The sequence below is a fragment of the Myotis nattereri genome (assembly GCF_964212035.1).
Source record: "Myotis nattereri genome assembly, chromosome: 4".
In the NCBI taxonomy this organism is placed as follows: domain Eukaryota; kingdom Metazoa; phylum Chordata; class Mammalia; order Chiroptera; family Vespertilionidae; genus Myotis; species Myotis nattereri.
The window spans coordinates 103,728,631-103,754,384 of NC_138079.1; the positions used below are offsets into that span (position 1 = coordinate 103,728,631).

At 54.5% G+C, this 25,754-nt stretch overlaps 1 protein-coding gene across 2 annotated transcripts in view; it reads left to right on the top strand.

Annotated features, from left to right (window-relative positions):
* Nucleotides 1-25,300, top strand: part of LOC308517975 (interleukin-4 receptor subunit alpha-like) — a 42,538-nt gene extending 17,238 nt beyond the window's left edge. Inside the window, exons 2-10 of one of the 2 annotated variants that reach the window (XM_081089545.1) lie at nt 608-695; nt 2,286-2,424; nt 4,132-4,283; nt 12,732-12,883; nt 16,506-16,662; nt 18,711-18,810; nt 20,605-20,683; nt 21,998-22,047; nt 22,839-25,300. In XM_081089545.1, the coding sequence (XP_080945671.1) occupies nt 626-695; nt 2,286-2,424; nt 4,132-4,283; nt 12,732-12,883; nt 16,506-16,662; nt 18,711-18,810; nt 20,605-20,683; nt 21,998-22,047; nt 22,839-24,381 (2,442 nt within the window). In that variant the 5' untranslated portion in view covers nt 608-625 and the 3' untranslated portion in view covers nt 24,382-25,300. Of the gene's footprint in view, nt 1-607; nt 696-2,285; nt 2,425-3,574; nt 3,804-4,131; nt 4,284-12,731; nt 12,884-16,505; nt 16,663-18,710; nt 18,811-20,604; nt 20,684-21,997; nt 22,048-22,838 lie in introns of those variants that run through there. The other variant, XM_081089544.1, reaches the window with a different exon arrangement.
* Nucleotides 25,301-25,754: the final 454 nt, after the last annotated feature.

A 25,754-nucleotide genomic window follows, 5' to 3' on the forward strand; every position in this document is an offset into this window, starting at 1 on the left:
CACGGACACAGGAGTGAAGAATTGAGGCCATTAATGTAGTCAGACTAACACATTCGACAGCATCATTTTTAGTGGCTGCCCAATACTTTGTTGCATGGGTAAACCATCATTTATTTAACCAACTCTGTAAGGTTGGACAGTTGGGTTAGAATTTCCAAACTATTTCAAGGAATTGTAAGTCCTTCGGAGGATTAATTGGGGTTTGACACACACACACACAAATGAAGGTTGGGTAAATAAATTTGGTAAGTGTTAAGTGAAGAAAAGTTAAGTTTCCTTGTTGCAGGACTTATCAGAACCTTTACGTGCACATGTGCATTGTGAACTTCCAAACGCCTGAGGATGCTCAAACTTAGGGATTTTTTCCAAGAAGCAGCTCTCGGGACAGGTGTTCCTGGCTCTCACGCGGGGCTTTGTGCACCTGGGTTGGGTTTCATGATATGAACAGATCTCTGATGAACAGGGAGGGCTCGCTGTTGCTGAGACACAATGGCCAGGGTGGGGGGTGGTCGTGTCGGAGTGAGGTGAGTTCTGAAGGCTGCACGTGGGATGATTGGGGTGTTGGGACCACGAGTCAGCACTCACCTGGCTCACCTTCTCTCAGCAGGTGCCTTAGGACCTCCCGATGGGGTGGCTTGGCTCTGGGCTCACGTTCCCTGTGAGCTGCCTGATCCTGGTGTGGGTGGCAGGCTCTGGTAAGTCACCACCTCTCATTCATTCATTCATTCATTCATTCAGCAAACATGTGTTGACTGTCTACCTGCCAGGCTCAATCACTGAACAAAACACAGATCCCTGGCCTTAGAGATGACGCTGTAGTGGGAGGAGACAGCCGATGACAGATGGCCCTAATTATAAGCTAATTCTAGATTGTCAGAGGTGGTGGGGAAAGACGATATAGGGCAGAGCAGGGAGGGCTGGGACAGCGGGGTCAAGTGAGGGATTGCAATTTAAAACGCATGCTCAGGGAGGTCCTCCTGAGTGACAGGCGCTCAAGCAAAGACTTGAAGGAGGGAGAGCGCGCAGATACCTGCGGGCGGACCTCAGTGGAGGCCGGAGCCCAGCGCCTGCCTGGAGAGCTGGAGGGACCAGAGGAGGCTGGGGTGGGGCTGGAGGCAGGTGGCCAAGTCAGGAAGGACCTGGCAGGGTTTGCGCACAGGAGCGACATGACCTGTGACACTGAAAGGGATCCCTTTGTCTGTAAGCACGAGGGTGGAGGCCGGGAGGCCAGCGGGGAGGCCGGGTGGCGTGGCCCAGCAGAGGAGATGGAGGGTACTGGCTTCTGGACCCTTCTGGGAGAGAGATTTGAAGAGAGATTGGAATGCGGGGCGGGAGCAGGGTCGTGGTGACGCTGAGAGCTCTGACCTGAGCAGGCAGGAAGGGCGCGGTGTCATTTCTGAGGTGCAGAGGGATCCGGGCTTTGGGGAGCGGGGAATCAGATGCGGAGAGTCTGAGATGTTGACTGGATACCCCCGACTCTCCTTAACACGGGAAGTCCTCTATCCAGAGAACCGGTGCAAATGGAGGGCCGCGGGGATGGGCCGGTGCGGCCACTGGAGCACGATGCCTGCCGGCCAGGTGTGGGCGGTCTAGAGCTGGGTGATGGCGCTCGGATGGTCGGCAACCCCGATGTGCATAGGAACTCCCAGAAGTCAGAGGGGACTCAAGCTCAGGCCGTGGGATTTTTTTCAAGACGCATCTCTTGGGACAGGTGTTGCCTGGCTCTCACTCTGGGCTTTTGAAATCTGCCGGGTTCAAAGCCAGCTCTGCCGCTGACCGGCTGGACGAAGCACCCCGCCCTCTCATCCGCCCTTCGATATTGACCAAACCCAACAAGGAGCCAGAGGCCAAGGGCACCTGGGTTTCAGACCGTGGGGATCAGCCTCCTGAGCTCAGCGGGGTGGAGGGGGTGGGGTGGGCGTGGCTCAGGGACAACCGCCTTCTGCACGCGCTACAGGGCAGGTGCTGCTGGCGGGTCGCCCTCCTCACCCCGCCACGTGTTTCCCTTTAATTTGGCCAAAGGCAAGTAGGAGAGCTGCAGCACGTAAAGGTCATTGGGGTGTCCCCTCAGTGGGCCCGCACCCCAGGCCCTTCCTCAGCTCCAGGATCGCCTCAGTGCAGCTGGAGGCTCTGAAGACGGCACAGGGGCGGTCCGGGGTGGTGGTTCCCTTGCTTTGTGCTGGGCCCCTTGGTCCTGTTCGGGCTGGTTTCCGACCTTCCCGGTGGCCCGTGGCCCTCTTGCTTGTTGGGCTGCGGCTGCTCAGAGCGCTCCTGTGTCTCCCCAGGGAGTGTTCAGGTCCGGGATCTGCCCACCTGCTTCTCCGACTACCTCAGCACCTCCACCTGTGCGTGGAGGATGGGCGGCCCCACCAACTGCAGCGCTGAGCTCCGCCTCACCTACCAGCTGGATTTTCCAAACTCCGAGTAAGCCTGTGCCCAGGGAGGGGGTGGGGGGGCGACGGGAGGCCGGGAGGTTGGCCTGAGTTCTCCTGATCCCGGTGGCGGAGTGCCAGGTGCCGAATGCAGTTCCCTGAGATTCTTCTTGGGCCCGGGGTTGGAGCTGGGGCGCCGGGGCGCAGTGTGTGATACGGTGGGTGTGTCATGACGCTCCGAGCACACGCACCCAGGCCCGCGGCATGTGGATGTGGGTGGAATATTGGACCAGACCAGCGGTTCTCAAGCACTTAGTCTCAGGACTCTAGCATGCTTAAAATTAGCGAGGACCGCAAAAGCGTTTGTGCAGTTGGCCTATAGCGATCGCTCTTTACCCTGTTAGGAATTACACCAGGACATTTAAACACAACCGCACACAAGCCACCAGAGCCATGACACCATAACACGCCACGTGTTCTCTAGAAAACTCCCCTGTACGTGTGTGAGAGCAAAGTGGCAGATAATTTTGTTAGAAGCACCTCTCACCGACACCAGAGGTGTTCCCGGACAGCCCCCTGAGTCAGGGTGGGAGGGCTGCTCCCAGCCCATGATTGCACTGCGATGAAGCCAGCTTTATTAAAGCATTGGAAGCATGCACCTTTATTAAAGAAGCGAGGCAAGCAGCCCTGTGCATCTGGCTTGTGAAGGGCAGACAGGCTCTCAGCTGACCTGAAGAGTGAGTTAGGTGGGGGCCTGAGGCATTAGATACCCTCCTGTCTATAGGTTTCAAATTCCTCTGCTGACTATTGTGGTGCAGATTAATTTTCAAGGTCCCTTTTTACTTTGCTGTGGCCTTCCAGAATTCATGAGAAGCACTTGGCATTATTATCTTATTAAGCCTTAAGACTGCTGGCTTCTCTGGGGTTCTCAACCTTCTGGCCCTTTAAATACAGTTCCTCATGTTGTGACCCAACCATAAACTTATTTTCGTTGCTACTTCATAGCTGTAATGTTGCTACTGTTATGAATCGTCATGTAAATATCTGATATGCAGGATGGTCTTAGGCGACCCCTGTGAAAGGGTCGTTCGACCGCCAAAGGGGTCGCGAGCCACAGGTTGAGAACCGCTGGGTTAGGGAGTAAAACTGCCTTTTCTCCCTTTCTCCTCCCTCCCCACCCCCTTTCTGCATTCTCTCCTTAGGGGGGTGTTTAACCATTTGCTCTGGACCAGCAGTGTGTGTGGCAGGGACAGAAATGGTCTGGCTCTCAGAGCCCTGAATGCTCACTGTCTGGCCCTTTACGGAAAATGCTGGCTGCCCGTGGCCTAGCCCATGAGACACGGATGGCTGTTGTGGGAGGCACGTTAGGATGACATGCAGTGGCAGGGCATGTGCCACAGTGCCCTGTGCATGGGAGAGGCTGCGCCCGAGGTATGTCCCCCCACGCACGTGCTGTTACAAAATCTTCTCTGCTACGATGCTTCCCTTCCATGGCCTTCGGGATGAGCTGAATCCTGGGACCGAGGCCACAGCCAGAGGCGTGTCAGAGCCCGTGTGGGTGTGGTGAGGGGCTGTGGCAGCAGGGAAGGCAGTCCTAGCCCACTGTCCCCACCACACACGCTGGCCGCTCTGCTTCCCAGTCCCCTGACCTGGTCCTTGAGGCAGGTGACCGGGAACTAGAAGAGCATGTGGTTCCTTGAGGCATGTAGGGGGACACCCATACGTGCACGACCAGCCTAACACAGTGCCGTGTCCGCAGAAACCACACGTGTGTCCCTGTGAATGGAGAGGGCGCCGTGTGCCTGTGCAACATGCTGATGGGCAACGTGAGCACTGGGGACATCTACCAGCTGGACCTGTGGGCTGGGGAGCAGTGGCTGTGGAGTGACTCCTTCAAGCCCAGTGAGCATGGTGAGTGGGGCGGGGCGGGGCGGGTGCTCTAAGCCCCGGCTCTGGGGTGGGCCAGGCAGGCTCCAACTGGGGGAGGGGCCCAAGCAGCCTTTCCTTAAACTCAGTGGGGTTCTTGCCCTGTCTGGGCCTTAATCCTCCCCTCTTTGAAATGGGTTGGGCTCAGCAGCACCAGGCCCCTTCAGCTCAGACATCTCAACCCCCCGAATGTGAGTGCCCTGACTGGGTGTTGAGCAGGCTGCTTGGTGGAAGGCGTGCTTGCTGCAGACCAGAAACTGAGCTGGGAACCATCCTCCACCCTCCCTTGACTGCTCAGCTGCTGCTGCTTCACACAGTCCATGGAAGGCTGACCTTATGCCGCTGCCCGGAGTCCCTGCACGCATTCCCCAGGAGCTGACTGGGGGTAGTGACAGGTGTTCAAAACACCATTTAGAATAGAACATGGCAGTGGACAGGTCTAGAGTGAGGGTGAGTGTGTGAGTGGGAGAGTGTGTGTGGGAGGGCACCTGTTTGTTTTTTGTTTTTTTACAATAAATTTTAAAGAGAGAGGAAAGAAGAGGGAGAGAGAGATAGAAACATCCATGATGAGAGAGAATCATTGATCAGCTGCCTCCTGCATGCGTCCTATTGGGGATCAAGCCCACAACCTGGGCATGTGCCCTGACTGGGAATCGAACCAGGTCCTCCTGGTTCATAGGTCTATGCTCAACCACTGAGCCACGGCGGCCAGGCAGAGGGCCTCTGTTTGTTGGAGCGGGAGCTTAGGGGGTGACGGGGGCAGTCCAGGCAGAGGAACTGCCACTGCAGTGTGCTGCTTGTCCGGGCACTTCTCTCCACTTCAAGGGAGGGTGTGCCATTTTGAGGGAGCCTCAGGGTCCTCTGTGGGAGGAGGCTGTGGGGATCGACTTTGCCCCAATGCCTCTAGGCCACTGACGGATGCTCACAGCCCCATTGCTGAGACCTGAAGTCCCTGGACACACAGACCAGTCATATTGGCTCAGTTAGCCTGAACTGTGCACCTTGGAGGACCGGCTGGCTGACCCACCTGGCAGTGTGCTGGGCCTGCCCTGCTATATTGGTGAACAGGGCATCTGGCCTGCCCAGCCTCCTTCTGGGTAGAGCGACAGGCTGGCCCCGCTGGTGAATGGGGCACTCGACCAGCTTGCCCTCAGGGAGCAGAGTCAGTAACCAGCTGGTGCTACCTCCTCCACAGGCCTTCTCGCCTCATTAGCAGTGAGTGCTCAGCCTGCCCCAACCCCTCTGTGAGCAGAGACCGGCCTGCCCCACCATAGAGGTGAGTGGGACACCAGTCTGCCCTCTGTACCAGCAGAGCAACCCCTGGTCTGACCCTCTGTCCTCAACAGCAGAGTGTCTGGCCTGCCCCACCATCTGACATGGGCCCAGCCTGGACACAGGGACCTGCTGCCCTGAACCAGCACGTCCAGCCCAGTGCCCTCGGATGACTGGCCCCACTGCTTTGACATGGTGTGCCCAGCCTTATCATCGTGACCCACTGTGTCTTACCTGGCACCCCTGGGAAAATGGCCTCACTGCCTGACATTGCCTGGTAAACATGACCTGACGCATCCTGGACACATGGACCTGCCACAGAGACCAGATGCGCCTAACCTGGTGCCACTAGAAGATCGGACACTGCAACTTGGTGGGACCAGTCACCTCTGAACACATGGACTTGCTGCTGTGAACCCACCCTCCTCACCTGGCTCCCCAGACTACCGGACTGCTAATATGGAAAGACAAAGAAACAACCCCCAAATGAAAGAAAAGAAACTAAATGAAATGGAGGCAAGTAATTTGTCAGATAAAGAGTTCAAAGTCATGGTTATAAGGATGCTCAAACATCAGAGTGAGAATTACAAACAACTTAATGAGAATTATAGGAGCTAAATGAGAAATATACCAACATGAATAAGAATCAAGAGGAAATGAATGATGTAGCTGTAATAAAGAACACACTGGAAGGTTTCAACAGTAGACTAGAAGAAGCTGAGGACTGAATCAGTGAGTTAGAAGACAAGGTAGAAAAAAACGACCCAATCAGAGCAGCAATTCGGAAAAAATAATTAAAAAGAAGGAGGAGAGCCCAGTCAGTGTGGCTCAGTGGTTGAATGTTGACCTATGAACAATGAGGTCGTGGTTGATTCCCAGCCAGGGCACATGCCTGGGTTGCTGGCTCAATTTCCAGTGTGGGGTGTGCAGGAGGCAGCCAATTAATGATTCTTTTTCATCATTGAGTTTCTATCTCTCCCTCTCCCTTCTCTGAAATCAATATATATTAAAAAAGAAAAGAAAAGAAAAGCAGAAAGAGACTTTAAGGGAGCTTTGGGACAATATGAAATGAAACAACATCCGCATCATAGGGATGCCAGAAGGAGAAGAAGCTGAGCAAGGAATAGAAAATCTGTTTGAAGAAATAATGTCAGAAAACTTTCCTGACTTGGTGAAGAAAAAGTCACATAAGTTCAGAAAACATAGAGTCCCAATCAAGATGAACTCCCAGAGATCCACACCAAGACACATCATAATTAAAATAGCAAATGTTAAAGACAAAGAATCTTAAAGGCTGCAAGAGAGAGACAGAAAGTTACCTACAAGGGAGCTTCCATTACACTACCAGCTGATTTATCAGTAGGAACACTTCAGGGCAAAAGGGAGGGGCATGAAGTATACAAAGTAATGAAAAGCAAGGGACTGAGTCCAAGACTACACTATCCAGCAAGGCTTTCACTCAAAATTGAAGGTGAAATTAGGAGCTTTGCAGACAAAACAACAACAAAACAAAACAAAAAAACAAACTAAAGGAATTTATTACCACTAAGCCAGCAATTCAAGAAATGCTAAAGGGACTGTTGTAAGAAGAAGAGATAGAGAGGGAGAAACACAGGCATAAAGAATTAAAATGACAACAAACAAGTACCTATCAATAATAACCTTAAATGTAATTGGGTTAAATGCTTTAATAAAAAGATATAAGGTAGCTGAATAGATAAGAAAACATGACCCATATATATGCTGTCTACAAGAGACTCACCTCAGAACAAAAGACTCACACAGAATGAAAATGAAGGGATGGGAAAAATTTTTCCATGCAAATGGAAATGAAAAAAAAAGGAAAGCTGGAGTAGCAATACTCGTATCTGACAAAATAGACTTCAGACTGAAGGCCATAACAAGAGACAATGAAGGCCATTTCATAATACTAAAAGGATCGACACAACAAGAGTACATAACCCTGGTAAGCATATGTGCACCCAATATAGGAGCACCTAAATATATAAAAACACTTCTAGAGGACTTTAAGGGAGGGATTGACAGCAATGCAATCATAGTCAGGGATTTTAACACATCAGTGACATCACTGGTTAGATCTTCTAGATAAAAAAATCAACAAGAAAACAGGAACCCTAAATGACACATTAAATCAAATGGATTTAATAGACATTTACAGAACATTTCACCCCAAAGATACAGAGTATACATTCTTCTCAAGTGCATAGGGGACATTCTCAAAGACAGACCACATGTTAGGATGCAAGCTAAGTCTCGACAAATTCAAGAGGATTGAAATCATATCAAGCATCTTCTCGGATCACAATGGCGTGAAACTAGAGATCAGCTACAACACCCACCCCACCCCAAAAAAACCCCACCCACATTCAAACACATGGAGGCTAAATAGCATGTTATTAAACAATGATTGGGTCTCCAACAAAATCAAGGAAGAAATAAAAAACTTCCTGGAAACAAATGAGAATGAACACACACAACCCAAAGCCTATGGGACACAGTGAACGCAGTCCTGAGAGAGAAGTTCCTAGCATGACAGGCCTACCTCAAGAAACAAGAAAAATGGCTAATAAACTACAACTTAAAGGTAGAGAATGAGAACAAGAAAAGCCCAGAGTATGTAGAAGGAAGGAAATAATAAAAAGAGCAGAAATAAACGACATAGAGACTAAAAAAATACACAAAAAATCAATGAAACCAAGAGCTGATTCTTTGAAAAGATAAACAAGATTGATGCACCTTTAGCCTGGCTCATCAAGAAACAAAGAGAGAGGACCCAAATATATAAAATCAGTAACGAAAGCAGCGAAGCGACCACTGACACCACAGAAATACAAAGGATTGTAAGAAAATACTATGAACAACTATATGCCAACAAGCTGGGCAACCTGGATGAAACGGACAAATTCCTAGAAAAATACAACCTTCTAAAACTGAATCAGGAAGAAGCAGAAACCTGAATAGGCCGATAACTACTGATGAAATAGAAGCAGTAATAAAAAAAACTCCCAGCAAACAAAAGCCCTGGCCCGGATGGCTTCACAGGAGAGTTTTATCAAATATTCAAAGAAGAGTTAACACCTATCCTCCTCAAACTATTCAAAAAAATCCAAGAGGAAGAAGCACCAAGCTCTTTTTATGAGGCCAGCATTACCCTAATTCCAAAACCAAATAAAGACACTACAAAGAAAGATTCACAGGCCAATATCCCTAATGAACATAGATGCTAAAATCTTCAACAAAATATTAGCAAATCGGATCCAGCAATATATTTAAAAGATCATACACCACGACCAAGTGGGATTTATTCCAGGGATGCAAGGCTGGGACAATATTTGCAAATCAATAAATGTGATACATCATATAAACAAACTGAAAGACAAAAATCACATGATCATATATATATAATTGATGCAGAAAAAGCATTTGACAAAGCCTAACACACATTTTTGATATAAAAACTCTCAGCAAAGTTGTAGGAATCCTACCCTCAACATAATAAAGGTCATATATGACAAACCTACAGCCAACGTCATACTCAATGGGCAAAAACTAAAACCATTTCCCCTAAAAACTGGAACAAGACAGGACTTTCACCACTTTTAATTCAACATAATACTGGAGGTCCTAGCAACAGCGATCAGACAAGAAGAAGAGATAAAAGGCATCCAAATTGGAAAGGAGGTTGTAAAACTGTCATTATTCACAGATGACATGATAGTGTACATAGAAAACTCCAAAGACTCCACCAAAAAACGACTAGACTTAATAAAGGATTTGGGCCATGTAGCAGGATACAAAATTAACACCCAGAAATCGTTGGCATTCTTATACACCAACTAGAGGTGCGGTGCATGGATTCGTGCACAGGTGGGGTCCCTCAGCCTGGCCTGCATCCTCTTGCAATCCAGGACCCCTTGGGGGATGTAGCAGTGCTGAAGCGGCAGGTGGCTGCCACTCATCCCGGCCTCGCTGTGCCTGCTGCCGCTCGCTGTCATGGACACGGGAGAGGCTCCCACCGCCACAGCTGTGCTTGCCAGCCATGAGCCCGGCTTCTGTCTGAGCAGCACTTCTGCTGTGGGAGCACACTGACCACCAGGGGGCAGCTCCTGTGTTGAGCATCTGCCCCCTGGTGGTCAGTGTGCGTCATAGCGACTTGTTGACGGGTTGTTCTGGTCGTTTGGTCGTAATGGTTGCTTAGGCTTTTATATAGATAGATAGATAATGAATTCTCAAAAAGGAAAACTAAAAATATCCCATTTACCATTGCTACAAAAAAATTAAGATATGCAGGTATAAACTTAACCAAGGAGGTAAAAGACCTGTACTCAGAAAACTATAGAACATTGAAAAAAGAGATAGAAGAGGATATAAACAAGTGGAAGAATTTACCGTGTTCGTGGATTAGTAGAATTAACATCATTAAAATATCTATACTACCCAAAGCAATATACAGATTCAATGAAATCCCTATTAAATTGCCAATAGCATACTTCACAGACCTAGAACAAACACTCCAAAAATTTATATAGAATCAAAAAAAGACTCAGAATAGCCGCAACAATCCTGAGAAAGAAGAACAAAGTTAGAGGGATCACAAGACCAGATATCAAGCTATACTACAAAGCCTGGTACTGGCACAAGAACAGGCATATAGATCAATGGACGAGAACAGAGACCCCAGAGGTCAACCCAAGTCATTATACTCAATTAATCTTCACTAAAGGAGGCAAGAGCATACAATGGAGTACAGTCTCTTCAATAAATGGTGTTGGAAAATTGGACAGATACATGCAAAAAAAATAAAATTAGACCACCAACTTAGACCATACACAAGAATAAACTCAAGATGGATAAAATACTTAAATGTAAGTTGTGAAACATAAAAATCCTTGAAGAAAACATAGGCAACAAAATATCAGACATCTTATGTAGCAAAATTCTCACTGATACAACGCCTAGGGCAAGAGAAACAAAAGAAAAAAATAAATGGACTACATCAAAATAAAATAAAAAGCTTCTGCAAAGCAAAAGAAAACAGCATCTAAATGAAAAGGGAGCCCATTGTATGAGAGAACATATTTGCCAATGGTATATCTGTTAAGGGGTTAATATCCAAAATATATAAAGTGCTCATACAACTCAACAAAAGAAAAACAACCCAATACAAAATGAACGGAAGCCCTGCATAGACACTTCTCCAAAGTGGACATACAAATGGTCACGAGACATGGAAAAATGCTCAATGTCATTAATCATCAGAGATGCAAATTAAAATGACAATGAGGTACCACCTCACACCTATCAGAATGGCTACCATCAACAAATCTACAAACAGTAAGTGCTGGCAAGGATGTGGAGAAACAGGAACCCTAGTACACTGCTGGTGGGAATGCAGACTGGTGCAGCCACTACGGAAATCAGTGTGGAGTCTCCTCACAAAATTAAAAATGGAACTGCCATTGGACCCAGTGATCCCAGTTCTAGGAATATATTCTAAGAAGCCTGAAACACCAGTCAGAAAGAACATATAGCCCAGCAGGCATAGCTCAGTGGTTGAGCATCAACCTATGAATCAGGAGGTCACGGTTTGATTTCCAGCCAGGGCACATGCCTGGGTTGCGGGCTCAATCCCCAGTGTGGGACATGCAGGAGGCAACTGTTCAATGACTCTCTCTCATAATTGATGTTCCTAGCTCTCTCTCCCTCTCCCTTCCTCTCTGAAATCAATAAAAACATATCTTGAAAAATAAAAATTAAAAGACCATATGCACACCTATGTTCATAGCAGCACAACTTACAATAGCTAAGATCTGCAAACAGCCCAAGTGCCCATCAGTAGATGAGTGGATAAAAAAGCTGTGGCACATTTACACCTTGGAATACTATGCAGTAGTAAAAAAGAAGGATCTCTTACCTTTTGAGAGAACATGGAGGGACCTGGAGAGTATTGTGCTAAGCGAAATAAGCCAGTCAGAGAAAGACGTGTCACATGATCCACTCATATGTGGAGTCTAAGGATCAAAATAAACTGATGAACAAAATAGATCCAGAGACACAGAAGCATGGAACAGAGTGTGGGATCTCAGATGGAAGGCGGGGGAGGGTGGGTGTGTGGGAAGAAATCATCCAAAGAACTTGTATGCATATATGCATAACCCATGGACACAGACAATAGGATGGTGGAGGCCTGGGGTAGGAGGCGGGGGTGGGCTAGGTGGGGTCAATGAGGAAAAATGGGAACAATAAAGATTCTAAAAAAAATAAAACACCTTTATTGCTGTGTGACCTTGAGTAAGTCACATTACCTCTCTGAGCCTCAGTTTCCAAAAGAGAGTTCTTATGCCCATTTTGCAGTTGAATAAACTATAGTGCAGAGAAGGCAATAACCTGCCTAAGCTCACACAGCTACTGAGCAGGAGAGGCAGGGTCTCGCAGCCTCCACCTCTCCAACAGCAGTTCCTGAAGGGCCCGCTCATCCCGCTGGTGGTCCAGGGTTATTCAAATTGACCCATGAACAAACCCATGAATTAAGATAATTTTCACACGTGTTTGTTGACTTTTTAAAAAAAATCCTCACCCGAGGATTTTTCCATTGATTTTTAGGTAGAGTAAAAGACAGAGAGAAACATTGATGTGAGAGAAACACATCGATTGGTTGCCTCCTGCATGAGCCCTGACCAGGGCCCTGGTGGGGGAGGAGCCTGCAAGGGAAGTACGTACCCTTGACCAGAATCGAATCTGGGACCCTTTGGTCCACAGGGCGATGCTCTATCCACTGAGCCAAACCGGCTAGGGCATGATTTTAATGCATATTATATACTTGTGATCTCACTGATATGATTGCTTAAAAAGAGCCTAAGTTTAAACACATGAGTCAAAATAAACAAAAATACGTAGTATGTAATATAGCTCACAGATTCAGCCAGAAGTGTGAAGGACGAAGGTGCAAACGCTGAAGTTTGGGTTCCCTGTGGCTCCAGGTAGAAGTGGAGCAACGCTAGAGTGAGTGCTAGGATTGCAACTGTTGTGACTGAATCTGCGTGGTGCCTTACAAATGTGTGCGGAGGTGGTGTTGACTGAGAACCTCAATGGCCCGTTCGGAGGCCCCACAAGCCCTCACTAGGCCCCGCTTCTCCCCAGTGAAACCCAGGGCCCCCGGAAACCTCACGGTTATCGCCACCGACTCCCACACGTGGCAGCTGACCTGGAGCGACCCGTACCCTCCCAATGGTAGTCTGCACGCCAAGCTCTCCTACCTGGTCAACATTTCAAATGAAGACGACCCCACGGAGGTGAGTGGGCACTGTGGGGGTTCTGCACCAGCTCCTGGGACTCGGGGAGCGGAGACCCCGCCCCAGGGTGGGGGACAGAGAGGAGCCTGGCTGGCAGCAGCCCCGGAACCTAGAGTCCCGGCTTCTGTCCCTCCACCCCTTCCTGGTGTCCAGCGCGCAGAGAGGGGACGTGATTTGTGGGCCCTGCTCCTCCCGGTAAAGGAGGCTCTGGGCACAGCTGGCTGTCCCAGGGGCCGGGAGGGACACTCAGATGACCGAGTCCCACCGCAAGACCCTCACTCAGCATCGTCTCTCTCCCGACCCTGACTGGTCAAGGCAGGCGTCTCAGCGGAGCTGACCGGCTCAGTAACCCTCCCACCACAGGAGGAGGCGGGGCCCGGACACAGAGCCTCCCCCAGGACACAGTCCAGCCATAATTTCGGGCTGTCGCTGGGTCTCACTGCAGTGACGTTCATGTGACACTCCTGGCGTCTGATACTTGCCTTCCGGGCCCAGCAGGCCCGGTTCCTTTCTAGATGAGCCATGGGCGCTTGCACAGGCAGTGCGGGTCTATCAAGTAGATATTAGCGGCCGGACGCACGGACACAAGGACGGCGGGGGGCCGCTCTTTTAGTTGCAAGTGGGGGTGGGGGTCACCCTGGGCCCGGCGTCCCCCAGAACTGGGTTCCAGTACCTGCCCTGCCGCTTGCCGCTGCATGATCTCGAGTTTGCACTTACCCTCCTGTGCCTCGTCTCCTCATCTGTAACATGGGGTAAGAGGACCACCCATAGGGCTATTGAGAGCATGGGGTGGGTGACACAGCTAAGCTCCCATGCCCAGCACAAAGGATGTTATAAACATCCTCCTCCTTTTCTCCCGACGGCCACGGCCTTGGAAGCCCTGTCGTTCCCCTCCCCCCCCCCCCCCCCACCCCATGCCCGGCCTGTAACCCCTCCGCCAGCGTGTCGAGGCCCGCGCTGAGCCATGCCCCGTGTCCTGGGCCCAGGCCGGCCTCCCGCGGCGGCCAGGTGCAGGCCCAGACGTATGAAGCTCCACGTCGGCTGCTGCTGCTGCTGCTGCTCCTCTTCCTGGCACGCGGGAGCTGTGATGCCGATTTCCATCTCTCAGGCGTGGTTCCTTCTTGGCCGTGGGGCAGGATGTGGGGTAGGAGCAGGAATGGGGCGCACGCACTGCAAGGCTCGGAGCAGGTAGGGAGAGGCGGTCCGGCTTTGTCCATCAGTCCTCCCGGGTGCTGTGCCTGTTCAGGGTATAGTCTGGGGCGGGGAGATAAGGGTCCAAAGACATTTACCTATTTGCTTATCACGGCTGGACCCAGGCCCCAGGAATCTCTCCGTCGCTCGGCCCTGCTTTCTTCCCCGTTGGCTCCCTTTTCAGGCAGGCTCTTCCCTCATGTGGCTGACGTGCCCAGGAGCAGCTCCAGGCATAGGTCCCAAAGGAGGACATTGCCCCCCTTGCTCCCCAGGAAAGCTCCGCTTCCCCCCAGTTTCTCCAGAACCTGCTGAGGTTGTGCCTCCTCAATGTGCAGCCTCCCTCAGCTCGCTTCACACAAGACATTTCCCCCAACTCACTCCCGCCTCCAAGCCGAGCTGCCAGCGGCCGGCCGGGAAGGGGCTGCAGCGGCCAGAGGAGGAGGGAGAGCCGCGAAGAGAGGGACCGGCAGGGAGAGGACCCCAGGAATAGGGTTCAGGCCACCCACTCGCCGGCAGAATTTATCTTGAACGCAGATTTCATTTCATCTTATTTTTTAAAGTTTTTTGAAAAAGTACTATTTACATGAAGTAAAAAATGCAAATGGTAGAAAAGGACTTAGCATGGAATGTGTTTCTCTTCCAGCCTCAGCCTCCAGTTCCTCTTCCCAGAGGTTGGCCCCGGCTCTGCCTCGGGCGGGGAGGGGCGGGGGGCCGCTGGAGCCGGCAGAGGCCTGAGGTGTGTCCTTGCAGAGTTTACATCTGTGCAGGCGTGATGTTCACTTTACTCCACGTCAGCCTTCCATGCTGCACATAATGTCACCACGCTTTAAACAGCACACATCTGCTGCCCCATCGTTTCTGGGGGTCAGGAGTCTGGGCACGGCCTCGCTGGGTCCCTGGCAGCAGCCACGCGTGGGCAGGGCTGCGGTCTCGCCTGAGGCTCACAGGGAGGGATGGCTCCCAGGCTCCTGTGATGTTGGCAGCATCCGTGTGCCCTTGGCAGGAGGCCACCCTCCCTTCTTCCCTCTCGTGGCCTTCTCCCAGCCAGCCAGGGGAAGGGAGGGCGTCCTGGGAGTCGGAATGATGTAATCACGGCGTGCGGTCCCACACACCCATCACCTTTGCATGTTCTGTCGGTGAGAAACAAGTCACAGTCCTGCCCACACTCAAGAGGAGGGACCCCACAAGGGCAAGATACAAGGGGGGATCCTGAGGCCCTCAGAGTCCGTCTGACACCATTTTTTTAGCACAACAGGCAGCAGACAACACATTCTATTCCTCATCTTACCTTGTCCACTTAGCTACAGATCCTGAAAGACTTCTCAGTGAGGGCTGGGTGGGCGGGGCTGAGGTTTGGGGCCATGTGACTGGGCTGGTGGGCGGAGCTGAGGTTTGGGGCCATGTGACTGGGCTGGGGGGCAGGGCTGAGGTTTGGGGCCATGTGACTGGGCTGGGGGGCGGGGCTGAGGTTTGGGGCCATGTGACTGGGCTGGTGGGCGGGGCTGAGGTTTGGGGCCATGTGACTGGGCTGGTGGGCAGGGCTGAGGTTTGGGGCCATGTGACTGGGCTGGTGGGCAGGGTTGAGGTTTGGGGCCATGTGACTGGGCTGGTGGGTGGGGCTGAGGTTTGGGGCCATGTGACTGGGCTGGTGGGCGGGGCTGAGGTTTGGGGCCATGTGACTGGGCTGGATGTGAGGCTCTAGAGCAGGGGTCCTCAAACTTTTTAAACAGGGGGCCAGTTCACTGTCCCTCAGACCGTTGGAGGGCCGGACTATAGTTTAAAAAAAAACTATGAACAAATTCCTATGCACACTGCAAATACCTTATTTTGAAGTAAAAAACCAAAATGGGAACAAATATAATATTTGTATTTGCATGTGGCCCGCGGGCCATAGTTTGAGGACCCCTGCCCTAGAGAGCCCATGAGGGAGCGAGGGGCCGGTGACTCTGCTTAGGAAAGATCATCCTGCTCCCTGCGTGCCAGGCCCTGTCCTCAGCGCGTCCCTGCTTAACCCATTTACTCCTCACAGCCACCCTGGGAGGCAGGCACGTTTATTATCCTCATTGCAGAAGAGGACATCGAGGACCAGAGAGGTTCTGTCACTAACCTAAGGTCACACAGCCCGAAAGTGACAGTAGGGACCCTTGCCCTCAACTTACAGATGAGGAAACTAGCACTCAGAAAGGTTCATCGACTCGCCCCAGTCATGTCAGAGGGCTGGTCAGTGGAGGTATTGGGGGCCGGTTTCCTGACCCCTCTCCCTCGAGTCCGGTCACAGCTATGGAGGTGCCAAACAATGCCTGAGCTGGAGGAATGACCGAACACCAGGCTGCTGGCTCTTACTCACGGTGGGGTCAGCCACGGACAGCAGCCTGAGTGCGAGTGGTCCCGCCGCCCCCAGCTGTGCAGTGATGTCTTCCTTCCCCCCCAGTTCCTCGTCAGCAATGTGACCTACATGGAGCACACCCTCCGCGTCCCAGCCATCACCCTGAGGCCCGGGGCCCTCTACAGCGCGCGGGTGCGGGCCTGGGCCCCGGACTACAACAGCCTGTGGAGCGAGTGGAGCCCCCGCGTCCAGTGGCTTCACGGTGAGTACCCGTGGTGAGTGCTGAGCAGTTAGAATCCCCCCCACCTCACGCTGTGCCCAGACACTGGCCCTGGCCGAGCATCTGGGTCTCCGTCCGAGGACGCCGCCACGGCAGGTAACAGAGGAAGGACGGGCATGGCGCCCTGGCCCAGCGGGCGGGCGGGGCTGCAGTAGCAGGTGCCCGTGCGGTCCGAGCTTTCACACGTGGAAACGTGCTTCTTGCTGAGTAACAGTCCAACGTGAGTGTGCCGGTCTGTGGGCGGTCTTCCTCCCGCGGCTCCATCTCTCAGGACAGAGATGATTGACCTTTTGTGTCATGGACCCTTTGGCGGTCAGGGAGGCCTGAGGACCCATTCAGAATAATGTTTTTAAAGTTATAAAATAAAGCACACAGAGGGTTACAGGGGAAACTGGTTTTATTGAAATGCAATTATAAAAATGTTTTAAATATACTTGTGATCTGGGAATATATGCTCCTCTGTTAACACATTAGAACCAGGAGCGAGGGCAGTTCTATAAACGCTGTCATTGGAAAGCGGATGAGATAGGTGACATTTTGTGATCTGGCAGCCGCAATGTGTAGGAGAACAGCTGTGGTTTCTGTCGGCAGCTGAGTGACTGGTGATGCTCTCACCGTGGTTTGCTCCCTCCGTTCCTAATGGGAGGAAATGCGAGGTGTCAGAAGTGAGTGAAAATAAAATGGCGTTTCCTTCCCCTCCAAGTCCCAGAGCTCTGAATTCTGTCTGCAACCTTGATGGAGGTCTGTGGACCCCAAGTTAGGGATCTCTGAGGGCCCTGCCATTGTCTGCATCCAACCAAAGGGGAAGGAGAGCAGGGAGACCACACCTGCTTCTTAAAAGCCTTAGCCTGGTCTGGCTGGTTGAACATTGTACCGTGCATCGGGAGGTCACTGGCTCAGTTCCTGGCCTGAGCACGAGCTCGGGTTGCGGGCTCAATCCCCAGTGGGGGGCATGCAGGAGGTGGCCAATTGATCAATGTTTCTCTCTCATCAATGTTTCTGTCTCTCTTTTTCTCTCCCTTCCTCTCCTTCTAAAATCAATGTAAAAAAAAATATATATATTTTAAAAAAACCTTAGCCTGAAGTGACACATCACTCCTTTTCATGTTTTATTGGTGAAACTGGCCACATGGCCACACATAGCTGCAAGGGATTCTGGGAAATGTAGCCCTCACTTGTAGCTGCATCCCCAAAACAACTCTTTGCAACTTTATCACGTGGCTTTTGCAGTAGAAATGTTGAATTTTCTCATATAAAATGGATTTTCATACATGTGGACCTTCCCAGGTTCATACAGCAGCTCAGGGAACAGAACAGACAGAAATCCTGTCCTTCTAGAACTGGCACTCGGGGGCGGGGGGACAGAAAATAAACATACAGAAAAGAGGAAATCAGATCGATCTAGACCCAGAGGGCAGTCGGTCTCTGGGAAAGGGGACGGAGTGATGAGAGGAGCAACGGTAGAGAGGGCGTGGGGGGGGGGGGGGTTGGAGCTGGGGAGGGTGAAGGGGACGAGGAGAATGAGCCTGCTGTGTGAAGGTGATAACAGCTGTGGGCCTGCAGGCACTGCTCTGAGTGCGGTGGGTAGTGAGTCACGTGACCCTCACATCTCCCCGTGAGATGAGTACTGTTGTTAACCCCATTGTACCGGTGAGGAAACCGAGGCACTGAGAGTGTGAGGGACGTGTCCCGGGCCACCAGTGAGGATACGACAGAGCCAGGTTTTGAACTCAGGTCGTCCAGGGCCAGAGTCACTGCCCTTGACCTCTGTGCTTCAGGAAGAGCAGCAAGTGCAAGATCCTGAGCTGGCACTGAGCGTGGAGGAGCAGGGGGCAGCCAGGGGGCCCGTGTGGCGAGGGCTCAGGGTGCAAGGGGAGGGCAGTAGGGACTGAGGCGGGAGGGCTTGGGGGTGGCCCGATCATGCGGGGTCTGGGACACACTGTCCTGCGGCTCCGGTCTCCAGCCCTGGGAAATGGGGACCAGGCTGTACTTAGCGCAATGCGGGCTCACGGCGTCCCTCCCACCTCCAGACTACGAGTTGCCCTGGGAGCAGCACCTCCCACTTGCCGTCGGCATCTCCTGCATCGTCATCATGGTCGTCTGCCTGTCCTGCTACTTCAGCATCCTCAAGTGAGTCCTGGGCCGGCCCCCTGGGTGGGAGTGGGCAGGAGTCCCTCCGCTCATCTGTCAGCTTGCAGTCCTCCTTTAACCATTAATGTTTATTGAGCAGCTACTGCGTGCGAGGCACTGAGGCAACAGCTGAAACAAAACCCGCAGGACTCTGTGCTCCTTGTGGGAGACAGCTGTCAGGTCTGCAACAGCCACGACGCTTTCCACAGCAGCCCAAGCGCTGAGGGGAACAACGGGCGCAGGGCACAGGTGTCCCGGGCGCTGTGTCCAGTGGGAGGAGGGGATATTTGAGCTGAGGCCTGCCTGGGGGAGGGAGCTGGCCAGCGTGGGGCTGGGAAGGGCCTTCCCTTGGGAAAGGGAGGCGGATCCTGCCCGGGGTATGGTCCAGACAGCTGGGGGCAGGTGACAATAGACCGTGGAATTCTAGCCGATTCCCCTGACAGAGTCAGGAGACCAGGGCTCGGGTTCTGGCCCTGGCGCTGGTAGCTGTGTGGCTGGCTCCTCCTTTACAGGCTGAGAGATAGCGAGAATGTATTTTGTCAGTCCTAAGAGTCTAAGAGAGTCTTGGATCACAGTGCGCTGTTAGGTAGAAGGAGCTTAGTTTCCAGTGAGTGTGAGCCCTAAGAAACAGGGTGTCTCAGAGCCTCAGTCCTCCCATCTCTGAAATGGGACTAATGAGTCTTACCTCACTATGGGAGGATTAGTGATGGCCGAGGATTGACTGAGCGAGTGTCCCGCACTCTGCTGGGCACACAGCAAGTGTGGAGGGATTGCAAGCTCTCCTCTCCGTGTCTTGTCACCGACACCACCTAGTCACTGTGGGCTGGTCTTTCCCCTCTCTGCGCCTCAGTTTCCCCATCGCCTGTCCTCCCAGCCCCACTCACTGTGTCCAGCACTCCAGCCTTCTTGCTGTTCTTTGAACGCACCAAGCAAGTTCCTTCCGAGCCTTTGCACTCGCTGTGCCCCTACCTGGAGAGCCCTTTCCCCTGGCATCGCCATGACTCGCTCCTCTTCCACCTTCAGTCGCCACTCAGAGGCCACCTCCTCAGGGAGGCCTTCCTGGATCACTCCCTCCATTCCTCTCTATTCCTGTATCTTCTTTATTTTCTCTCATGGCACTTGATGCCATAATTAATGTCCTATAGTTATTTCTGTCTGTCTCCTCTTCTAGAAGGTCAGCTACGTGAGGGCTGGGCTTTTGTCTGTCTTGCTCACTGTTGTGTCCCCGAGGCCTGGCACAGTGAGTGGTGCATAGTAGGTGCTCAGTGCGGACATGCTGACTGGCTGAGTGGAGTCAGTGGAGGCCGATCCAGGGGCAATCTGAGGGCCTTCCCTCAGAGCTGACACTCCATGGCTCCAGGCCGACCAGGGGAGGGAAGGAGCCTGTTTCCCCCAGGGTCTCCTCGGCTTCTCAGGCCTCCCAGGCCTCCCCTGGCCGGACTCTGAGCTGCTCGGTGGGGGACTGCTGATGGGCACACCCCGGATTCTCTGCAGCTTGAGTCCCTCCTACTTCCCTGGGCTTGTTCCACTGAGGACAGAGGCGGCGAGTCGGGAGCTCCGTTCTGGGGAGCAGAACGCTGGGGCGGGAACCGGCTCTTCCGCTGCCAGCTGTCCCTTCAGCCCTGTGAGCCTCAGTGTGCTCATCTGTGAGTGGGGTTGGCAGTAGGACCTGTTCCATGGGCTTCGGGTGAGACATCCAAAACCAATCAACCTGGTCCTGAGCCCTAGGAAGTACTGGCCATATGATCATTTTTATGGGCAGAGAGACCAAGGCGTTTTCCTTTCCTTTTTCAGGATTAAGAAGGAATGGTGGGACCACATCCCCAGCCCGGCCCACAGCTCTCTCGTGGCTGTCGTCATCCAGGAGCCTCAGGTAGGAGAGGGCTGGTCCGGATGCTGTGGATGCTCCTATCGGGAACTAGGATTCAGGCGTCTGGGATGTTAAAGATACGCACTGGCTTTTGGATTGGCACCTGAGCCGTCAGGAAGGTCTCAGCGCTGGTCGGTTCTGCAGCCCAGTGTGGTCATCGGGGGCCCAGAGGCTGCCCCCTCCCCTCGGCTTTCAGAGCCACCTTTTCAGCCTTGGGTGGGTTCCCTCCCTTGGGAGGAGATGGCCCCTGAGGTCATCTGCATGTCACCTCCTGGGGAGGTACCTGTACCAGGGCAGGAGGCCAAGAGGCCAGGGAGAGGGGGACACGGCTCCTGTGTGTTCCTCTTACGAGCAGGAAACTGCGCCAAAGCGCCAGCAAATCTCCTCCTTTCTCATTGGCCTGAGTGGCATCATGTGCTCTTTCCTGAACCTTCACCTGCAAGGAGTGGGGATACCGTGGGCCGGCCGGGTGGCCAGCCCTGAGCGATGGCCACGTGTGGGTTGCCTGAGCTCATCGGGGTTCTCCAGGAAGGAGGCAGGGGGTGCAGGGCCTTCAGGTCTCCAGCGACCCTCAGGCAGGCTCTGGAGTCGGTGGTGCTGACTTTGAACCCCGGCTCTGCCACTCGCCTGCAGAGTGGACTGGGTGTGAGCGAGTGGCTTAGCTTCTCCGAGCCTCGGTTTCCTCGTGTGGGTTGTCGTAGTGTTTATATAACAGGCCGCCTTTGGAATTCACCGGGACAGCACATGTAAGGTGTGTGTCACAGGGCCCTGCACAGAGTCAGCGTCGTCCCTGTATCAGTCAGCTTTTGCTGTGTAGCGAATTATCCCGGAACTTGGTTGAAACAAGCCATATCTGTAGCTCTTGCTTCTGCAGGGCGCTCAGCAGGGGCGTCGGGTGGGGGGTCTGGGCTGGGCAGGGCAGGGCAGCTCTCCGGGCTGGCTCGCCCCCAGCGGCTTCACGCACAGGTGCGGAGCGACTCAGCCGTGCGTCCCATCCTCCCGCGGCTGGGCCGTTGGCGCGGTGTCACTTACACCACCTTCTGTTGCCCAGAGCAAGTCCCAGGGCCAGGCCAGGTCCAAGGGATGGAGGAGCTGCAGGTGACAGTGGCCATTTTTGCCTTCAGCCACAGCAACTTAATATTAGGGCGGCCTCACTCATTCCCAGGGGCTGAGGCTCCGGGAGCGGCAGTGGCCTGGTCTGACCTCCGACCCGGGTGACGTCAGGGCCTACAGTCCTCCCACGGCGAACACGGCTCGCTGTGGCCAGGCTGGCGGGAGGCCTCTCCGCCCTGTTCATTGGCTGTCTCTCTGTTTCAGGTGCCACCGCAGGGGAAGAGGTCCGGGGGCCAGGAACCAGCCAAGTGCCCGTATGTATATGAACTTCGGTCATGGCCTGTGTGGATTTGGAAGGGGGGGGATTGGCGTGGTGGGCCCCATCTTGAGAGTGGGGTCTCTCGCCCCTCCATGTCTGCCTTCCCTTCCTTGGCATTCAGCCCTGTTCCTTCGAGGCGTAGCAGGAGGAGGAGCGGTCTGGGAAGGTGGCTGCTGGCTGGGCCCCTGAATTTCCCTGGTGGGTCAGGCAGATGCTGAGCCCCGTGGGGTGCACTCTGGCCTGAGCGAGGCTGTAGAGCCAAGTACCCGGGCAGCTGTGTCCGTTGTTAAAGTTCTGACGTAATTGCGTACTGGTTGGCAAGCACCACTATCCCAAACCCTGAGGATGCGACCATCACATTAGCTTCCTAGCGCCCCCTCAGAGCCTCTGGGCCTCCCACAGGGCAGTGGCTAAAGTTTAGACCTGGCACAGCTGGGAGCCCTGGACCTGCAGCCATCCTGAGTGGGCATTCCTTATGCTGTGTGTTGATATGTGTTTTAAATCCTATCATCTGACAAAGACTTTAGTTTATTCAATAGTCTGAGCTTGTAGTGGGTCCCAGGTTATGTGCTGAGCTCCAGACATCCCGAAGGCAGGCAGGGCCCCTGCCTTCCAGGAGATCCCAGGGCGGGCATGGGGAAGACGGAGAGGCAGTGATTGTAAAGACAGGAGGCACGTCTGCAATAGGTAGGCATCAGTCCAGGGTGGCTTCCAGCTGGGTTTTGAGGGATGAATAGGAGTTTTTAAGTGGAGACACAGAGCCCTGACCACACTTTGCTCTTGCAGATACTGGAAGACGTGTCTGACGAAGCTCCTGCCCTGCTTACTGGAGCCTGGCGTGGAAAGGGGTGACGGTTCCTCCCAGGCTGCCAGGAGCGGGCCTGTCCAGGGCCGTGGGAAACCAGCCTGGCGCCCCGTGGAGGTCAGCAGCACAGTCCTCTGGCCGGAGAGCATCAGCGTGGTGAAGTGCGTGGAGCTGCTCGAGGCCCCGGTGCAGAGTGAGGAGGAGGAGCCGGTGGAGGAAGATGGAGGGAGCTTCTGCCCCTCGCCTGAGAGCAGCGGCGACAGCTTCCAGGAGGGCAGGGCGGGCATCGCGGCCCGGCTGACCGAGAGCCTGCTCTTGGACCTGCTCGGGGGCTCGGAGGGGGGCTTTTGCCCGGCAGGCTCGGGGGAGCCCTGCCTTCTTCCTCCTTCAGCAGGTGTGGGTGCTCAGGTGCCTTGGGCTGAGTTACCAGGTGAGGCGCCTCAGGAGGCCTCACTTTGGGGCAGGGGGCAGCCTTCTGACCCAGAGCCGCGCCCAGCCACTCGGACGCAGAGCCCAGCCTGCCGGGCTGTCTCAGAGCTGCCCGCAGCCACCATCACCGACAGCCCCTCCTACCGCAGCTTCAGCAGCTTGCTGCGCCCGCCCTCGGGTCCTGGAGAGCTGGACTCAGACCCGCAGCTGGCCGAACGCCGGGAGGATGGGGACCTCAATGTCCTCTATGCTCCCCGGGCCTCTGAGCCACCCGCTGTGCTCCAGCCTGAGCCAGAAACCTGGGAGCAGGGCCTCCGGTGGAGCGTCCTCCAGCACAGGGCGGCCGCCCCCCCCTCGGCCCCCGGGGGCTACCGGCAGTTCGCGCAGGCGGTGAGGCAGGGCTGCGCCCAGGGCGGCGAGGCGGGCGGCCCTTCCGGAGAAGCCGGGTACAAGGCCCTCTCCAGCCTGCTGGCCAGCAGTGCCGTGTGCCCAGCGCCACCTGGGGTGGAGGCCAGCAGCGGGGAGGGGGGCTACAGGCCCTTACAGGGCCTCACTCCTGGCAGCCCTGGGGGGCCTGCCCCTGTCCCCCTGTTCACCTTTGGGCTGGACATGGGGCCACCTCCCAGCCCTCAGAACTCGCTCCTCCCCAGCGGCTCCCTGGAGTGCCCGGGTCTGGAGCCAGTGGCACAGGGAAAGGACAGCCAGAAGCACCTGCTCGCCCTGGAGCAGGCCACGGCCCCCCTCGAGGACGACCTGGGCAGCGGCATCGTCTATTCAGCCCTCACCTGCCACCTGTGCGGCCACCTGAAGCAGTGTCACGGCCAGGAGGAGCAAGGCGAGGCCCACGGCGTGGCCCCCCGCTGCTGTGGCTGCCGCTGTGGAGGCAGCTTCGAGCCCCTGGGGCGCCCCCTGCCAGGTGAGGTTCTGTTGGAGGCCAACCTCCCTCCGGCCTCCCTGGCACCCTTGGGTGTCTCGGAGGAGGGCAAGGCCCCCCTGTTCTTCCAGCTGGGCCCCAGCCATGCTCAGAGCTCAAGCCAGGCCCCCCAGATGGTGACCATGCTCTCCACGGGGCCCACAGGCATGAGTGCATCCTAGGTGTGTGCCCCGTTGCTGTGTGTGCCTGGGCCCTGCCTGTGAAACACCCCCCGGCCCCCCGGAGGGCAGCCAGGCTGGCGTGGCCAAGGCTCGGAGAAGCCCATGAGAAGTGAGGCTGTCGGGCCCTGGGCCATAGAGGCTGGACCCTGTCCTCCACACTCACGGAGCTCAGTGTGTGCCGCGGCCGGAGGCGCGGGAGCGGGGCCTCCGGCACCCGGGCTTGGGAGCGAGCTGTTGGCCTCTTGATCGGTCCACGCTTCCCCGCGCACTGCCCCTGTCACGCCGCCCAAGGCCTGCTTGTCCACCTGGTCACCTGGTTGCCCACATCTTGCCCGGCCCCGGGACCAGCTGCTGCCATGTCACTGGACTGGACGCCGAGCCTAGACACTAACGAAGCAGCGGGGCCTGGGGAGCTTTGGGGGGCGGAGGGGAAAGCCCGGTCCCGGAGGCGTGGTCATCAGCCCAGAGGCGCCGTCCACTCAACAGCCCCATTAGGCGGACAGGAGCAGGATCTGCGCTGTGGAGGGCGCTTAGTCAAGCGGGGTGCCAGCAGCACACGAAAAACGGTGACTCCCACACAGTGACAGTTTGCTGGGGCCCTGGTCGGCGTGGGGTCCCCAGAATAAACACACCCAGCTACCTGGGGCCGGTCTGTGCCTCGCAGACACCGTGGCTGGCAGCCACAGAGACCAGAGGGAGAGCTTCGCGCTGAGATCCGGCTGAGCTGGGCGTTCCTGACGCCGACACCAAGCACCTGTCGCCTGCACGCTGGCCCGGACCACACGCTGAGTAATGTGTGTGTGTGCGTGCGTCCCAAAGATTGTTTAAACCTAGTATTTGTATTTGCTGAGGAGGCTGGAACAGGAGGGGTGGAGTTTCATATAAGTAAAGGTTCTTTAGCTCTTTTTTTACTTTTGAAACAAGCCTACTGCCATTGTGAGTGCTTTATTAACTCATTGACTCCGCACAGGGACTCAGGTGCAATGAGTTGATTTAGAGGGGATCCCAGGAAGCCCTGCTTGGGGAGCGGGCAGTGAGGCAGGGAGGCAGGAGGCAGCAGAGGGTGTTCTCAAACAGCGCCGGCGCCGGCACCTGCTGCCTGCCCCTGCCAGCAGCTTTGGGAAGCGATGCACCGTGTATGCCTGGAGGGGTCCCTGCAAAGTGGGGGTGGGGGGCTGTGGTGTTCGTCCACCCACTCCCCTCTGCCACTGGCAGGGGTACTGGCAGCAGCTGGCACCTTTGCCAAGGTACACAGCGAGTTGGCAGCAGGCCCATAGCTGACCCCAGGCATGTCTCACCCAGGCTCTCTAGGCGATTGTTCTGGACATCCAGCAGGTGGTGTGATGGGCAGGGCTTCAGACGGGCAGGCAGGG